General features: G+C 45.9%; 1 protein-coding gene across 8 annotated transcripts in view; it reads left to right on the top strand.

Annotated features, from left to right (window-relative positions):
* Positions 1 to 16695, top strand: part of UTRN (utrophin) — a 2010688-nt gene that overhangs the window by 1619900 nt on the left and 374093 nt on the right. For all 8 annotated transcript variants that reach the window (XM_069606729.1, XM_069606726.1, XM_069606725.1 and 5 more), the window contains one exon: positions 14129 to 14189. In XM_069606729.1, the coding sequence (XP_069462830.1) occupies positions 14129 to 14189 (61 nt within the window). The remainder of the gene's footprint in view (positions 1 to 14128; positions 14190 to 16695) is intronic.

Here is a 16695-nt window from a genome sequence, read left to right as displayed (position 1 = left end):
ATCTCCCATGCACAATGGCTCTGCATGGTGTTACATAGTTTGTTTCCACATAGTGTATTATTAATTCCTCCCTCGCCCACTAACCCCCATGACAACCACCTTTGTGTACTTGTATTGGAATATTAATGGATCCCCAGTCAGCAGCCAGTTGTCACCTGCATCACCATATCTTTAGCTTCCATGGTATCTTCTTCAGGAACTGAGATCCGTAGAATGCGAGCAAACGCTCTGCAATGTGGAAACGTGATACACCCTCTGGGTCGGTTTCTTTGCAGAATAGATAATGTGGGTGATGGAGAGCGAAATCTGCACCTTCTGCTGGTTCTTGGGTGTGAAATGTAATGCGGCACTGTGGCGCTAGAGAAAGGTTTGAGGACAGCAACACAATGGATACTGCGCTGAGCTGAAAAAGAAAGGGACAGCACACAAGTTCAGTGTACACCATTTATGTACATAGTGGTAAGGTTGACATTCCTATGCTCAGACCCTGCTATACTGTCCCTATACCTGCCCTTAACTCGGAGCCGATATGGACTTGTGGTGTTCTGTGTGATTTTCATAGGGCACAGCGAGCTTAGACCAGTTCCGGATATTGAGTGTGATGTCTGGAGTGAATCTACATCCTGGATGTTTGTGTAATTTGAATGTGGCATCTGCCACCGTCTGGTTTTCCACAGCCCCCCCGGCATAACCGAAATCTACATTAAATGTGGAGGACCTGCTCCATTGTTCAATTCTTGTACATAAAACGACTTCCCAAAGATGGTATTAAGAGGTAATGCTGCAGAGGCTGCACGACTTGATGGGAAGGACTGATGGAAAATCTTTTACATGTGCTTTGGGGAACCAGATGTTCTAGAGCTGTTGACCACAACTGCTGTCAATGTTCCTTGTCAGCAGAACATTTCTGGAAGAAGTCTCTACACTCGCTGTCTCACCTGCTTGCCAGCCCCGTTCCAGGATGCGTGTTGATTACTAAAAATGGGGATCTGTGAAAGCCTAGATAAAATTGAAACCCCAAAGGATTAATTTATGTATTCATGTATTTATTATTTATTTAAAGCACAGGGGAGGGGAGATTTCACACTAGTTAAATTGTATTTTTCAAATGGCTCTTTCATAGTGTAGCTTCAGTGTACAGGGATAAATGTCTTCAAAGCCGCATAAAACAGAGTTGGCTGCAACCGCCTCTTAGGTAGGACCAAAACGCGGTGTTTAAGTCCATTGAAGAGTCTGACAAAGGGTAAGTAGGCCTCATCCTTTGTCAAGCACTTGGACTATACTTTGGCCATTCCAGCGGAGGGGAGGACAACTATGAAATCCCATCAGGAAGTAACATTAATGTGAGGTTGGTAACTTGGTGGTGAACTGTTGATTTACTCGGGGATCCTATGGGATGAGCAGCAAGCCCGCGGTTTTTCAGTGATGTAAGTTTTTCTATACATATGCTCAGGTGTTAATGTTTGGGAAACGGAGATCTGCCGTTTTTGTCTGTAACCTGATTTGCATTTGGAAAACAAAAGCTTCAAAAAATGTAGTAAGCAGACATTTATCTGAAGACCAATTCTCAACCCAAATAGAATATTTAAGATCTGCAAAGACTTTTGTTGGGTGACTGGTTCGTGGGCCATTTACAGTGCGTTTTTCCAAGCATTAAAATAATATTTTGCGGTTTTTAATCCAAACGCATGTTTTGAACGCCTGGTGTGTCCTATGCTTTACACGTCGTCCAATGGAAGGGAATCGCTGCCAGCAACAGCCACTTACAATTAGACACTTTCTTTTTCGTGAGATTGCTGTGCACTGATCGCCTGTCGTAGAACTACACCGAGCAATCTATAATCCCTGTAAGGTTTTTTACAAGTGATATTAAAAATAGCCTGAAAGCAAAATGTCATCCTGCTTCAGAGTACTTAAGCTATTGCACTTCAAATGAAATGAATATTTCGCAGATGTAACGTAATTTGGTTTAGTGTAGCAGCGTTAATCCAAACAAACCCCTGAAACCGTGGGATCGTTGGAAGCCCAGCAGGAGCAGAGGTGGCTCAGTCCTTGGTGCAGGCCGCCTTGCAGGCCGCCTCCTGTGCACGCGGGCAGCGCCTCAGCCTTCGTCGCTGCAGGCCTTGCGATGAACAAGCGCCGCCCACCTGGCCATGGCCTGCTCCAGGGGTGTTGCTAGGTCTGGAAAAGATCCGGGCTATGCTAATTTTGGCACTGTCGAGACTGGGGACGAGCTATGCTTTTTGGTTGTAACCCCTGACCTTCTATCCGGGGCTACAACCAAAAGACTGGTGGCTATAGGCCCCTCAGCCCACCAACTAGCAACGCCTCTGGCCTGCTCCCTTACCACCTACCCATGTAGCATTGTGATCACTACACAGCATGGACCCAGTCATCGTGGCAATGTCTTTAGATTTATTTGTATTTGTATTTTTATAAAAGGCGCTAAAGGCTGCAGACATCAGAGCGATGTAAAGAAACAAAACTTCCAACATGAAAAGCACAGATACATAAGACGAATTAACTTGATAGCAAAGTTATTTGACAAATAATGATTAGACCACAACTAGTCCACAATACGTTTTTAATCAGACATACCCTTAGGCAAGTACTTGCATTTGCTAAGAAAAGCGGATAAATTATTGGCCCCACATTCTACCAGAACACAGACCCGATTTTCCTGGGTACATCACTCGTCAGTGGTTTGGAACAATTTTACCTAATCCCAAAAGTTCGACCCCCAATTTCCCGCATATATATGTCTGAGGGGGTAAAGTATATAAAAAATTTAACGGGGTAAGGTGGGGGGGCTTCAAGGGTCCCCCCACATATATATTTGCGGGACATAAAAAAAAAGTCGAACTTTTGGGTAAAATCACTTGGATTCCTCGTCAATATGCAGTTGAGATATCCTTTTCAAATCCGAGCACTCCCGACCCTGTTCACGATCCCTGACAACGCTCTTCTCACTAGTGTGGGATAACTATTATTTTTCTGCTTACGCTCACCTAGTGCTGCTGCTTGACTTTTTTTTTTTTTTAGGTTCCTTTCTTGCAGGACGTCAACACGACTGATTCCAATTCCCACAGGGAGCCCCTAGATATGTTGTGTTAAATGTTTTTATACTGCTCCAAATCACCATGGTATTGGTCGCAGAATGCCTGGATCACCAATAAATATGACCAGCATTGGTGCCCCAGCTTTTCACATTGTGAAGCTTGGTTTGAAGAAAAATAATCCTGTCCATCTAAAGTGGGACGGATTGGAGGGCTGCAGAGGAAGGCGCCTTTACTCCTGAGTAGGCCAAGATGCACGATCATGTCTGTGCGTCTTGTGCCACAGAACTATTTGTAATTCCTATAGCACCCTCGCTATTGAAATAGAGCATATTCAGAGAGCATATTTACATACAATTATCACCCAACCAAATGTGGCACTCCTTTATCAACCTCGAAGGATGAAAGGCTCAGTTGGCCTTTCCGAGAGTTGAACGCTTGAACGTGCGACCCACTGAGCTACCATGCCAACTTATTTGTGTAAGAAACACTTGCCATGTTAACTATATGCAAGTATTGTTCCCCTTAGGAATAGTGGAAACAATATTCCCCCTTTTTCTGATTTTTATTTTGTATTTATTTTTTAATGCTTTCTTCTCATCATTGCCGATTTCACATTCTTTTACAAGTAACAAGGATGTGCTTTATCTATGCTGGCTGCGTTGCGTATAACCACATCATTGGGTGAAATAATCACAGTGCTGCGTTCATACCAGCCATGTTTTGGTTTATAATGTATGCCCTTTTGATGTTTCGGTGATTAAAGTGAAGGATACAAGGCACAAAAATGAGTTATGCAATTACCAGTGTTTAAAAAGGTAGATGTGTAACGCTATGCATGTGCAATGACTGACTAAAGCTGTAACATGGCTGCCCGGTTTGTGACGGTGCAACTATGCGGTGTCCTCTAATTTCATTGATCTCCAGTTCCACGTAGCAAAGGGCCAGATGACTAACCATTGTTGTTGCTTAGTAGGACTGTCACTCGGCATAGACCACCCCAAGAGGAAGTGAGGTAGAGCCATTCAGAACGAGCCTACGTGTCAGGAGGATAATTTTGAGCCTTTTTTGTGGTGGCCCTGAACAAAGGAAGACGCCCTTAAATAAAATAAAAAATTGCTGAAAGCAGGATATAAACAAATACATTGGTATCGCAATGGCTACCAAAAAGGTACATTGGGCTACCAATGCGGTAAAATGGCTTGCACCACTGGTGAAGCCAAAACTAAAGCAAAGCTTCCACAACCTACTCCTTAATCATAATTATTATAATTGTTCATTTATAAGGCGCTTAATACCAGTAGTGTTTTCGAAGCCCGGGATCAGGATTCGAACCTGTGTTGCCCTTCATTGTCTTGCTTGCAAGACAAACGCGTTGCCCCTGACCCATTCTTCCTCCCCAAAAACACCCTACATTAAAACCAATGTAGGGTGTTCTAATCCCACTACAATTCTTTAGCAAAAATGGTGTACCTGAGAGGCACCCCTGAGACTGGGAATTTTGGGGGCGACCCAAAACCATATACCTTAAGTAAGGCAAAAAGCGTTGCAATGGCAGAGTGTTACCAAGTTAGACTCAATGTGAATATCAACGTTGTGATGCTTGCAATGGACGAGACCTTCAGATGCAGCTGTCAATGATGCTGGCAAGAATCTCCCTGAATTCCCTCCGGGTCACCGTTTGTATAAAAGCAGGGTCGCAGGAACTCCAGGGAAACCCTCTAGTGGGGGGAAAAAAACCTGTGGTGTAGAGTGCCGTGATGTATGTTCTCCTACAATGTGGTTAGCCATGGAAATTATTCTTCATGTTTGGGTGGGGCTTCAGAGTGCTGGAATACAAGACAGAACGTTATTGTAATGCCTCTGTTTATAAAACTTGCAGCCACAAGAGAAGTAACTAGGAGGAGGCGTTACCATAAACCCGGCACTACAGGCTTTGAGAGCGGGAACTCCGCGATCATTCAGTAAGCAGGGTAGGTGGGGCGAGCTGTGAGAAAAGGTGAGATGGGTCAGGAATGAAAAGGGCACAAGAATAGTAGAAACAAGAGTAGGTTAAAGATTAGCAAAGGTTTCAAACTCACAAGTGTTTGGCTGGAAGTTAGCAACGCACCACTGCTCCCGCTTCCATTGCGCAAGTACTTTCTGTTTCAAAAACTGCAATGCCGTGGGATCGGCGACTCGCACCCGGCACACCCCCACAGGAGGAACTAGAACGGTGCATGGCCCTTCAGTAGCCATGTTGGAGGGACACTCTGCCAAATACAAGGAAGGTAACCTCTTCCATCTGGACCATAAGGAATGCTGGCGAAAACAGGAAATAACGGAGGGCTTCAGAAGAAGTTCCACTTGCCACCAAAACGAAGTTACTGATCTAGAAAAATAGATGTGGGACGAAGAAAGGTTGAGGGGCTGTAGCAAGAGGCCCTAAAATACCCCAAAATAGTAATTCTGTTTTAATAGCCATGGACTTGGGTGGCATGAAGTAGAGACAGGACCGCTGATTCCAAGGTGGCTGCTAGCCTAGTTCAAAGATTGGAACGCAATGGACCCATGTTACAGAGGGATAAAGAATGTCATCTAGGAACATTACCAATGGCGCGCCCCATACTAAGTAACATATATAAATCTCAGAGATCCTTACCTAACAAGATAGGAAAGATGGTGTATAAAAAGCTGGGTAAAAAAGCAGAACATTGCCACACATTTGAAGAGGCAGCTGCAGTAGAGGAGCCAACACAATCAAGTTTACCAGCAAAAGAAAGCCAAATAGAGCCCGCCTCCGTTCACAGGCAAACCCTGGGGGGCTGCAAGGGAACATGCAGCGGGACCAGAGACCGGCTCGACGATGCCGCAGGGAGGTAAGATCCCTATTCCAACATTGAATTCCGTACTCACCGGAACCCGCAGCCTTTCTGGAAGAAACTCCAACCTCTGTGCACGCACGTTACAGAACACTCAGCACCAAGTCCAACCCAGCCTCACTTCAAGGCTACGCCGCCTCAGGGCAAGATTACTGCCCGCAACACCTGGCCTTGTCCCTAGCACCCCCAACCTGCCCATACTCCGTGGCCATCGCATGAACGCATACCTGTGCTCCCGCCATGCCCTCCTGCAATGCAACAACCCCTCACTTCCGGTCATGGACAAGTCTACTTCCTTTATGTACAGGAAAAAAACAGAACTCCAAACCACCGCCGCAAACCTCCATGGTTCACTCATTTATACTAAACACCACACCAGCGCTCCTAAGCCCACTATCAGGTCTGTAGCCACAGCCAAGTCTGCACCTACCACTGTTGATATGCCCTGCATTGCTGATGTGCCTGCGCCCTCTGCTCATGTGCCATGCATTACTGTTGTGCCCGTACCTACTGCTGATATGCCCTGCACTGCTGATGTGCCTGCGCCCTCTGCTCATGTGCCATGCATTACTGTTGTGCCCGTACCTACTGCTGATACGCCCTGCACTGCTGATGTGCCTGCGCCCTCTGCTCATGTGCCATGCATTACTGTTGTGCCCGTACCTACTGCTGATATGCCCTGCACTGTACACACACCCATTGCTGCAACCCCCCTCAAATGCGCCTTGATTAACTGCAGATCCCTCACTGCCCACTCCCTTGATATCAATGATCTCATCATTCTCAACAACCTAGACCTACTATTCCTCAGTGAAACCTGGCTTTCCGATGCCTCAGGACCTGCCCTCGCCCTAGCTATCCCACAAGGATACCTCATTTACAGACAAGACCGCTCCTCCCACCGAGGTGGAGGGGTCGCCGTCATTGCCAAAGATTCCCTCTCTGTTGGGATAATCCACAAAAACCTTGATGATAACTCTGACTACCTCCTCCTAAAACTTAAGCTCTCCCATAACCACACTATAGCATTTCACCTCATCTACCGCCCTCCAGGCATCTCCTATGAATTCCAAGAAGCCCTCACCCACTCAATCACTAACAACCTCAAGAAATCATCTAAAATCCTGCTCCTCGGTGACTTCAACCTGGGCCTTAACGACCCCAAAGACACCCACGCCAAAGCTTTAAAAAAAACGCTATCCACCCTTGGGTTCACACAGACCATTTCGAGCCCCACACACTCAAAAGGCCGTACCCTTGATTGGGTCGCTCACCACAACTGCCCTATCAGCCCCACCCTAATCACTCCTCTGCCATGGACCGATCACCATCTCATCTCCTTCAACATCAACACCTCTAGAAACTCTCAACCTCCCACTACACCTCTCCCTGCCGCCCTCACGCGCAGCGCCAAACTCCTCACCCACGACAACCTCTCTCAGCACCTCAATGTACCTGCACTGCTTCCCCCTTTCGTGAATGACCCAGTTACCCTCGCCAACGACTTCAAAAGGGTCCTCTCCCATGCCGTTAATGTGGTAGCTCCCCTCACTCTTAAAAAAGAAAAGAAAAATAAACACTGCAATGCCTGGTTTACCCAGGACCTCTTACAGATGCGAGGGAAAAAACGAGCGGCACTGACCACCTGGCGCAATAACCCATCAGAAGCCACCCTTCTAGCATTCAAAACCTCCTCTAAACGCTACAAAGCTGCCATTACTGAAGCTAAGGCAACGTCATTCAATGCCAGAATCTCCTCTGCCAAATCAAGAAGCCGCGAAATCTTCTCCATATTCAGAGAACTGGAGACACCCCCTTCTCCACCCTCTCCAATAGTGAAGGATGGATCCTGGTGCAATGCCATCCAATCTGCAATGCTTAATAAACTTGAAACCCTACAAACCAAAATACTCAACCACCAAAAGGAGATATCCAAGCTAATAACCAGCAGTCATTCCACTCCACCAACCAAGCCTCCTAACCCCTCCCCCCAGTTCGATTTCAGAGACATAAGTGTCCCAGAGGTCATCTCTCTCCTCCATACCATCAAACCATCCAATTGCAAGGGGGATGTATGCCCAGCGCAAGTAATTAAAGACTGTGCCCCCTCATTAGCCCCTATCATAGCCGCTTTCATCAATGCCTCCTTTCACTCTGGTGAAGTTCCACTAAGTCTAAAGGAAGCCTGGGTTCGCCCGCTCCTCAAAAAACCCTCACTTGATCCAGCCATCCCAACAAACTACAGGCCAATCACCACTGTCCCCTTCCTACTGAAAATTCTGGATAAAGCAGCCTACCTGCAAATACAGAAATTTCTAGAGGACAACCATCTCCTTGGCCTTAGGCAATCAGGGTTCAGGCCACGGCATGGAACTGAAACAGCTCTCCTTGACCTGAAGAATCAAATTGATGACCTTAGGGACTCAGGAAAGCCTGCTCTCCTCTTGCTCCTCGACCTATCGGCAGCATTTGACCTAGTCAACCACAAAACTCTCTGCCAGCATCTATCATCAATAGCGAACTTCTCAGACAATGCCTGCAAATGGATAGAATCATTCTTGAAGGACAGATCTATGAAGGTCTTCTCAGACTCCTCTTCTGCCGACCCCAGCACCATCAAGTGTGGCGTCCCGCAAGGCTCATGCACGGCCCCCACCCTCTACAACCTCTTTACAAGGCCCCTGTTCAAAATCCTTGACTCCATGGGCATCTCGTATACTAACTATGCGGATGACACCCAGGTACTTATCCCCCTCTCAGGTGACTACACATCTGACCAAAATACCTTAAACGCAATCTACTCAACAATTCAAACCTGGATGGCAGAAAACTGGCTCTGCCTTAACAGTGACAAAACTGAGCTCCTGCTGGTTGGCTCACCGTCCACCCTAAATAAACTAAACAAACAGTACTCCTCCTTCGTCATAGACAGTATCCCCATCACCGTCTCCCAGTCCATCAAAACCCTTGGAGTGTACCTTGAACCTGACATGTCCATGAATAAACAGGTCAACGCCATAACCTCCACATCCGCCTACTACTCCAAACTCATCAATGCCACCAGACCATTCCTGACCCAACAAAACTGTCTCACCATCGCTAGAGCCATCATTGGTTCGAGACTCGACTACTGTAATGCCTTATTCATTGGTACCACTGCCAAGAATATATCCAAACTCCAAACTGTTCAGAATAACGCGCTCAGAGCTGCCACAGGCCTCTCACGCAAAGACCATATCTCTGAACTCAGAAGACAAGTCCACTGGCTTCCTGTCAAGCAAAGAATTATCTTCAAAGCCTTGGCCTTAACTCACAAATGTCTCCATGACCTTGCTCCCCCTTACCTAAGCCGCAGGATTACCAAACCCATCTCTCAAAAACCATCTAGACTACAATACTCTAACCTTCTGTCTGTCCCTAGGACTCACAAAGCGCGTGCGGGCGGCTCCAGCTTCCCATCAGTTGCCCCCACCCTCTGGAATGCGCTCCCTCCGCACCTCAGAGCCATTGAATCCCACACTGTATTCCGCAAAGCCATCAAAACTAACCTCTTTGTCTGAACTCTCAAAACCTTCCTGCAACGCACTGTAACCTGTAACTACCTAATTGTTTTCAAGTATTTTTCTAGGGCAGCTTCAATGTAACCCTAAAGTAAGCACGCTTAACCACTGTTCCAGCGCCTCGATGTCTGCGGGCTGTTTGTGCGCTTTACAAATTCAAATAAATAAATAAATAAATAAATAAATAAAGAAGAAGGTTCGCAGATATCCATAGATGGGAAAAGAACCTGGGAGAAGAGGCCGTGGGAAGGGGACCTGTGGAAGCCCGACTGAGAAAGGAATAACCTAATAGTGAGAAGGGCACCAACGCTCTTAGAAAGGGGCGATGTAAACGAAAATGCACTCCACATACCTTTAAAAAAAAAGAAATGGAAAAGGACTAAAGACTCCACAGTGGAAAGGGCATTATACCATTTATAGTCAGAATGGTGGCAGAGGAGAGAACTAAAGGAATATTAAAAAAGAGCATGTCAACAACTTGTAATGGAAGAGGGTCAGGCAGTGCAAATATACTTTAGGAAATTCTTCAAGAGTCTCAACACTAACTAATAGGCAGTCTAGTCCCTACGAAGTGTGGATCCTTGTGCTCAAAAGTACGTTCAGCGGGGGCCTCTTCAAGGGGCTTTAGTGTAAAAGTTTATGGATGCACCAGGGGCCACCAGTAAGTGATGCAAGTACTCCGACCCTTGATGCATTATGGACCAAACTTCACCAGGAAGTCCAACTCACTTGCAGGATCGATTCAAGCAGTTGTCCATCTCTCCGGCTTTCAGGGTCTCTGTTCCGGGACCTCAGGCCATGGCGGGACAGTGGCGATTTCTCAGTTTCTGGTGAAGGAATCAGGCCAGTTCCACTGCAGCTCGTCTTAGGGCACAGGGGGCAGCAAGGCACCCAAGAAGCTCGTCACCACAACGAGGCGACACAGGTACTGCGTAGGCTCGGGTTCAGGCGGACTCACCTAATTCCAGACCTAGGAATGCTAGGTGTACGAAACTCGGCGAGAGAGTGCCTTCTGCCGGAACTCGAGACGGCAGCGGTTCCAAGGCAAAGGTCCTGTACGAGCTGGTCTGTTCACTGGGCGGTCCAGTAGCACGTCCGAAAAGGCTTGTTGGCTGGTTAAGCAGGAGGTGCCAAGAGTAGTTAGTCCCACTACCCAAACAGCTCAAAGCGCCCTTGCAGGCCTTCTGTGATCGATGAGAAACAGGGGATCTGACGGGACAACAGCGGGGTTAGGGTTCCAAACCTTCCAGCGGGTCACCAGTGGTTCCACAGATATGCTTCTTTGGTTCAGGATACTTGGCTCCTTTACTAAGTTCGATGTGAACCCAGAAGATCAACCTGGAATAGGTTTAGAAAGCCTTCTCTTATCCGAAATCTCCTTCGCGCCAAAACAAAGAGAAACAATAACTGATTTGCTCACATTGAACCATTCTAGACGTGGACCAATCACAGACCACAGTGGTCTCAGTCATTCCAGCACACCAGACATTCTGGCACCCAGCTTGTGTATTGGAACTAGAAAGCTCCAGCACAATTCCTGGGCGCACACACACAATGCATGCAGAAGCCTGTGAAACCTTCGGTTTGCGCCGGGGTCTGCATGATCAAATAAGGAATTTCCTGGGTCTGCTCGACCTGGGGAAGACAAAGGAACAAAATGGCCAAAGGACAGAACAAAGAACCTTGTGGCGTGCCCATTTTAGGCACTGGCCACTGTCCTGGCCCAAACGTGGTAAACGCGGTTTGCGCCTTAGAAAAGAGTTAATGCTTTAAAGGTAACTGCTGCCACCAGCTCTGTCCTGGGCACACTTGTTCATTCACCACAAATCCTTTGGGGGTATTAAGGGCCTTAAAAATAAAGAGACCCCAGTAAACTGTACTGGAAGGTACATTGAGCGCTGATAAAATGTTGCCAAGAAAAGGCAACAAAGTGAAACACTAAGGGAAACAGTCTCCCAGTGCAGACTCTCTGAAGGGCATGTCGGTTTCCCCATAACAAGATGAGCAAAAGCCCAGTGGAGTACAGCAGAAGGTTGTGCTCAACTGGTAAGGCAGGCTAGTATGGTCACACAAAACCAAAAAGGTGGGCAGTTCACAACTGGAGGGAAAATTACCCATAAATGGAAATCTTTCCTAACAGCATGCACTTTTGTTCGACCTTTTTTTTCTCCATTTTATGAAGTGGGCCTCCCCCTTGCATCCCTCCTCCCATACCCGAGCCCCCACCACCTTCAAATTCCCTACTCCCACATACACATAGCTATAAAAAATAGTCTGGTCGAATTCTGATTGAACAAAATGCGCAACCTAAATGAAAAAGTTTAAAAAGCAGTAGTTCAAAAATGTGTTCTTTAATCTTCAGTTCCTCGGCAGAATTATTTTTCACCACCCTATGGTGGCTGGCACTTTAATCAACAAGTGTTTGGGCTACAGCAATGTCTTTTATGCTGGCCTACCAGACTACCAAATTCATAAACTGCCCAAAGTACACAATCCTGTTGCTTGGTTGTTGTTTGGAATACAAATAAGACAATGGGCCTCATTCCAAGTGTGGCAGTCTGGAAATAAGGGTGCGGATCGCCACACTCCAACTCTGCCTAATGGACGTTGCGCCAGGCAGGTCTGACCTGCTGTTGCAACAGCCACGGCAGGTGAGGTCGTCACGGAAGCACCGGCACCATTAGCAACAGTGTCAGTACTTCTGTGTGCTCATCCCCATGGAGACTTAAACTTTCCATCACCTGATCTCCCGGGCTGCCAGAACTTGTAATGTCCTGGTAACACCAGAATGTCAGGTGGCGGAAACAGTGTTACGATTTTGGTGGCAATCCGCCATAAGCACTGGCAGGTTACCGCCAGACTCGTAATGAGGGCCCATGGGTGTCATCCCATGTCAAAAACATGCACTGGTTTCCTGCACACTGCAGGTTCCTCGTCTGCCTTCACTGTCTCATATTTAAATGTCTCAGTGGAAGTGCACTGAATTACCTACAACTCAAAATTCAAAAACATCTGTTGCGCCGCGATTTACAGACCCTTGGGTTAAAGCTTGGACGACTAACGTTTTTAAGTGATTTGACCAAGACACCTGAGTTCTCTGCCACTGATCTTAAGAACCTCCCACGCTATACGGTCTACAAAAAACATTAATCTGCTCTAATCCTATTCCTGAGCTCTGCTATTTTACCGACATCCATAATTTTCAGGCTTCTGTCTCTTTCCTATCTATTTTTAACCCTTCTTTTACCCGCCTTTTTCATGCCCTTCTTCAGCTCTTTGATCACCAGGCTATTTTGCGCTCTTATTTTTCTTGAGATTGTAGCACAAAGAAGCAATTTAGCTTGTGGGGTAAAGAGAAAAAATTCAAAACATTTTCTTTATCTTGACTTTCCTTTTAGACCGCTTGTGGAGATAAACGTGTCTTCTTTTCCCCTCAAATGAATCAGTGTTCCAGTCTTCTTTCCCAGAAATCAGGATTCTGTTTGCTGGTGAAAGTGCACACATTAGATGCCAGCCAATCTTTGTAGCCCTGGTTACTGACTACTAAGGCTTCTAGTAAATTAAGGCAGTTTTTAGCCCAACCTATCTTTATAGGCTGCCAGGGAATTAGCAGGCTGGCGGGTTGTACTGTGGTCAGCAAGTTGTTGCCTATTTCTTTCCCATGAAGCACCAGAGCTAATTCCACTGAATCAAAAGCAATCCTGATTGCATATAGGGTTATTTGGCGTTTGTAAAGCACGCATGAGCTGGTGGTGTGACCTCAAAGTGCTTTTGGGTTGTCTAAGGACATTTCAGGCGTAAGCCTGATTGTTTAAGCAGAAGTGTGTGTGTGTGGTTGACTTGTAGGTCAACTCGTGCACTGCGATTATGGTGTAGTGATGTGCTGCCTTCTTGCCATTGCACGTAAGATAGCCTTGTGTGATGGAGAAAGGTGTTTTGTGCGTGGTTGGAGCGTGTGGTAGATGTGTGGTAGTTGTGCATGGCATCCAGCGATGCACGCCGAACTTTGTGCTGTAAGCTAATTGCTAAAGGTTGTGCATCTGAGTGTGCCCGGGGAGTGGGATTTGGAGGGGTGTTCATTATTGACCTAGGGACATGCAGAGACTTTCCCTAATTGGCATTAATCGCTTGTGTTCACTGGTATAACCAGTGGTGGAAGTGGGAAAAAAATGAATTTGTGGTACTCGGGCTGCATCCAAAAAGGACAGAGTGGGATGGCCGGGTGAGGGTGGGCCAGGATCAGAAACTTTGGATGAACAGTGAAGCCTTTGACCGCATACCTTCCAAGCTTTACTCAGTACAAATAGATACATTTCAAGGCCTACAGTAATAATGTCTTCTATAGATCCATTACAAAAAACACAAATTGCATAATAAAGCCACATAGCAACATGTTAAGCCAAAATAATATCATGATGGCTTCAGTTTGAGAGAGAGAGAGAGAGAAAAGCATTGCAGCCCTAAAACATCCCCCAAATTGTCCACACTTGTTTACTTTCAGTTTCTGATTTTGTTTGCGATGGGGGCACTTGATTTCGAACTTGTCTTGTTCCGTCTGTCAAGAAGGTTGTGACTTCTAGCTAACTGCATGTCTGTTCATGGTGAGAAACATATTAATGATTTTATATTTGTGTTTCTGTTTGTCTCCTAGCCTCAGTTCAACTTCCGTGGCAGAGGTCTGTTTCGCTTAACAAAGTGCCCTACTACATCAAGTAAGTTTTACCGTTGCTCTGTCTAGATGCACCTTGCTAATTGTAGTCTTTACAAAGTCACTGGGGTAACCAGTGCTCACTATCAAAACCTATGATCGAAGGCATTGGGAATGCAGCTACGAGACACAGTTCAAATTAATTGTGGGCGTTTTCTTTACATTCAGCAGGTCATGTAGAGGTTTTGGTGGCTGTGTTTATCATTCGCCACCCTGTGCTACTGCAAACGCATGTAACAGATGTGAGTGTCAATTGGCTGGTCTAGGTCCTTTCTCCAAGGTAATGCCCGAACCACATTCCCTGCGTGTACACAAGCCACTCAGAGTGACAATCAGGGATGCCCCGGAATTAAAGGAAAGATGGAATGCTGGACTGATGGAAGTTGGAGCCGGAAAAGTGCTCCTTTTGGGAAACAGTGAGGTGGGATGCAAACAAACCACACAGGAGCTTGGAAACTAGGGCACTAAGATCCGAACTCTGCAGAGCAGAAGCTCCTCATTCTGAATACATTGCAACATTGAACCTGCTGGCACTCAGGTGGAATGAGAGGAAACCGAGAAAAAAAGCAGGGGATGCCAGCAAATGTGTGCTGGAAGGGAACCCATAATCTGTAACTCACAGATCATGCTTTTCCTGTTGGTTCAGTAGGGTTTGAAATACATAACAAAAGAGGAAGGAATATTTTAAAAACTTTGAAACGCTCTTTCAAGAGAAGGAGAGGCTGGCACAGTGGTTCCTGCAGATTCTTGCAAGTTGTTCCAGGACAGGAGTGAGTAGCTTGCCTGGTCATTTCTTCTATTCATTTCATCTTTGCATTCTGGAACTTGCAGTAAACCTAAACACAGGACTAAAGATCCCAGAAGTTTATGGAAACCCGTTTTTAAGGACTTTATCCCATCTGACATGAGAGAAACTGGGAGCTCCGCTTCCGCCTCCCCACGAGGCAACCCTGTGTCGGGATGCTGCAGATAGCTGCTGCCCCATTTTACAGGATTCCTACATTCATTATGCAAGCAATATGCTTCATCTATACACTGAGACACGGCGGGGCCTTTCCCGACTATGCGCAGCAGGTTTTGGGATCCTGGGCTAGCCAAGGTCTTGAAGCAAGCTTAGGTTAACAGAATGATGAGCTCACATCCACGTGTTTAGCCGATCAATGCAAGGATGAGTGGAGCTTCAAAACAGCGCCATCCTTCACGTGCTCTGGTATGTGCCAAAGCATATGGCTTAATGTGATCATCGTCCACCTTGCTGACCGGGATCTTGAATGATGCCATTTCGCCTGCACGGTTTTATGCTTGTATTATTCTGGTTTTTTATCCATACAGTTGTTACTTTTGTGCTACTTGGGTTTTCATATTATTTTCTTTTGACTGGCTCCACGCTAAAATGGCTGCATGTCGGTATTCCAGTCAAAACTGTGTGTGGCCTATTTTTCAAAGCACTGTCGTTAGCTTCTCCCATCAGGTATCTCTGCCTGACTCCTTTACAGCAGCAACGGCTGCATTCCAGCTTCCCTGCCTAATTCAATGCTACTGCACAAAGATGTATGTAATTGATCTGGAACTGTTATATTTATTTTGATATTTTAAAACTGCTATTGTCACCTTCATTTCGGTTTTGTATTGTCTTGGCCTGATCCTCTGTTCATCTTGCTGGCGGGAATTTCGAATATTGGTTTTTGCCCTAAATATTTCATTTTTATATTTATATTAGTCTTGTGTTGTTTCTCTGTATAATTGTTGTTATGCTGATGCGTGGGTTCTTGGGTTTTCAGATCATTCTTTTCTTTCTACTGGCTCCCCTATTATGAGGCCACTTGGTCACTATCCCTGTGGACCTCCTGATTGGCCTATATTTTCGGAGGTCTCTGATTGGCTTCTCCTATCAGATACTCATTTTGGTTCAATGTATAGGCCAGCAGTAGTCACACTCCCCTTTTTTATTTTCACATGCCTTTCTATTCCCATTGCCTACATTTCCCTGTGTAATTCCTTCTAGATCTTGAAACAAGCTTGTTCTAGGAGATGTTAGTAATTTATTGATTGTTGTTAATCCCTCTATTGCACTGCATTCTGACACTGGACTTTTTACTTTTAATTCTTGGGATAGGATCGTCAAAGATTGTTAGTATTTCAATCAAATCCTCATCTTGTTATTCTCAGTTCACCCATCCCAAGTGATTTACCCCTCACCTGGCCATTCTCAGTACTTTGACCCAAGCAGCTCAGCACACACTTGTGCCACTCATATTCCTCTTCTGCCAGAAAACGTTAATTAATCTTATTTTATGACCTATAAGAATGACATAATTCTGACTAAACATCATTTGTACTCCTCACACATTCAAACTGTTACCAATCCTCAAAACTATTTTGAAATTCAGGTACATTTTTCACCCTGCTGCTTCTCCTCCGCTCTTACCCATCTATTGACTTCTGTGAACAGGATTCGTCTGTCTTTAGTGACAAACTGGAAACTAGTTGTGCCACTATTCCTGAAGCAG

This window comes from Ambystoma mexicanum, chromosome 4p (genome assembly GCF_040938575.1).
Source record: "Ambystoma mexicanum isolate Mex_15411 chromosome 4p, UKY_AmexF1_1, whole genome shotgun sequence".
NCBI classification, from domain to species: domain Eukaryota; kingdom Metazoa; phylum Chordata; class Amphibia; order Caudata; family Ambystomatidae; genus Ambystoma; species Ambystoma mexicanum.
Note: the sequence above shows the minus strand (reverse complement) of the source record. Positions and strands in the feature narration are given on the sequence as shown.